This window comes from Octopus bimaculoides, chromosome 1, assembly GCF_001194135.2.
Source record: "Octopus bimaculoides isolate UCB-OBI-ISO-001 chromosome 1, ASM119413v2, whole genome shotgun sequence".
Lineage (NCBI taxonomy): Eukaryota > Metazoa > Mollusca > Cephalopoda > Octopoda > Octopodidae > Octopus > Octopus bimaculoides.
This window is the reverse complement of record NC_068981.1, coordinates 100,568,081-100,570,520: the sequence shown is the minus strand read 5'-3', so window position 1 is coordinate 100,570,520 and position 2,440 is coordinate 100,568,081. Positions and strand designations below refer to the sequence as shown.

General features: G+C 34.9%; 1 protein-coding gene across 5 annotated transcripts in view; it reads right to left on the bottom strand.

The window, feature by feature from the left end:
• LOC106875349 (tetratricopeptide repeat protein 29) overlaps positions 1-2,440 on the bottom strand; it is a 35,676-nt gene that overhangs the window by 3,486 nt on the left and 29,750 nt on the right. For all 5 annotated transcript variants that reach the window (XM_014923440.2, XM_014923441.2, XM_014923439.2 and 2 more), the window contains exon 8: positions 609-732. In XM_014923440.2, coding sequence (XP_014778926.1) covers positions 609-732 — 124 coding nt within the window. The remainder of the gene's footprint in view (positions 1-608; positions 733-2,440) is intronic.

Below are 2,440 nucleotides of genomic sequence, written 5' to 3'. Positions count from 1 at the left end.
AGCTATTGCTAATGAAGTAAGTGGTTAAACAGGAGAAGCAAAAGAAAATATCTATCTTAGGTAATTAGTATAAGAAGTATACAATGTAAAGCTATAACAAAATAACTTGTGACATGACCAACAGACCTGTCAGTTATCATAAGGGTAAAGACGCCCTTCGGTCATGAATGACCATGGAATTGCACCTAGAAAGTTCCTCTCCAAGGCACAAGTTTGGGCAAGGTTGTCTTATGGAAAACCAGCAGTTGCCCATGCATACCAGTCTCCCCTCTCCACACCACTGATGTTATCCAAGGGAAAAGCAAAGGCTGATATAGCTTGGCATTGGTGATGTTGCAACTCATTTCTACAGGTGAGTGAACTGGAACATTGTGAAATAAAGTGTCTTGCTCAAGAATACAACACAGCCTGGCCCAGGAATTGAACTCACTACCACATGATTGTGAGCCTGATGCTCTAACCACTGAGTCATGCACTGTCACTGTTATTGTACATTATTATTATTAGAGAATCTTCAGTTATAATTTATGCATAAAGACAGATGTACACAGAAATCAGAAATACATGCAAACGTCATTAAGTAGATTATATAATGAAATATAGCTTACCAAAGAGTTGTATATACAACCCAAATGGTGACAAGCATTACTGTAAGCTTTTTGTTGACCACTTTTTTCAGCCGTGTCAACAGCAAATTTTAAATAATTGATGCATGCTTCAGTATTGCCTTTTCTGAAATAACATGATATCATTTTAAACATAATTACACTCATAAAATAACTTTAAATGTCACTTAAATCAGGTGATTTTTGAAGGGTATTTGAAACCATTTTAAGATTTATATAAAGTTAGAACCAGATTTACAGTTAAAAAAACACTCAAGTAGATTAAACATAGTAGTAAAAAAAGAAAACAACATAACATTTGGACAAAATGAAGACAATGACAAAAGAGTAACTCTTGTTTCAGATAAATCAAGGATAATCATTAATCAGAAATGAATTACCATATTTTAAAGTATACAAAGCAATGTAGCAATGTAAATGTACTGGTAGAATGTAAAAAGCATCCATTACACTCTTGGAATGGTTGGCATTAGGAAGGGCATCCAGCTGTAGAAGTCAAACCAAACCATACTGGAACTCTGTGGAGCTTTCCAGCTCCAGTCAATCTGTCTAACTCATGCCAGCATAGAAAGCAGATACTAAATGATGACAATGATGATGATGATGATGACGACGACGATGTAGTGTAAGGATTCAAACATCATCATTGTCTTTCTAAATCTGGCTGCATTTCACAAAGAAATTTTGGTCATCCAAAATTGTCTTGGTATATAAGGTGAACTACCTTTTTTGGCTATAAATTGTGGTCTGAAAAATTAGACTTCTATGCTGGGAAATATGATAAGAAAATATGCTAATGCCAATCTGCTAATTTAGAAGTATATTCTTAATTCAGTACATTTTGTGTATGTAGACAATGAAATATAATTTGATGATCAATAATTTCAACCAAAATCTTAGATGATTTTTTTTTAACCAATGAACAGAGTTATAATTACAGCAGTATTTGAACAGCTAATGTGTCTAGTGCTGTACAGAAACTAATGAAGATGTAACAAACTATCATCTCTGTTGTTTAACATGCATTTTCTCAAGCTGGCACAGATTAGATAGTGTGTAGTAAAGAATGCTGCCCCTGTGTCATTCAATGAAGCTCAATATCCTGAGACTTTATCCTCTTCATTACATTTTCTAAGCTTTTCTCTGCTACAAGTATCTCACCAAATGGAGATACATCAATTTTTTACCCAATAAGTGTTGTCCATTTGCATGGGAACACAGCTAACATCATTAATGGTCCTCCGAAGTTGCTTCTTTTTTCTGTTAGCTTGATACTCTGCATTTTCTTTTTCATTCATATAAATTGCTATATTTAACATTGTAGTCGTGGCAGATACTGGTGTCATGCAACTGGCATATGTGCTGGTGGCATGTAAAAGCACTCATATCACTCTTGGAATGGTTGGCGTTAGGAAGGGCACATCCAGCCACAGAAACCAAATCAGACTGGAGTCTGGTGCAGCCCCTCAACTTACCAGCCCTGGTCAAACCATCTGACCCATGCCAGCAGGGGCAATGGACGTTAAATGGTGATGATGATAACAAATATTGGATCTATTTTAAAACGGGGGCCACATTTTTCATTAATGTTTTATGTAGTGTTTTTGGTACGGAAAGACTTTCAAACTTCGTATACTTATCTATTTTGTGTTATAGAACAGAAAAATATTTTTGTATTCGAATTTATTTCATGTAAAAAATTGTCTTATTTCGATAATTTCAACCAATCACTGACAAGTATTCAGTTGTTTACATTTACTCCTTTGGCTGATTAAGCGATGTAAAGCGTATTTAATCTCCATACCTTCGTTTTA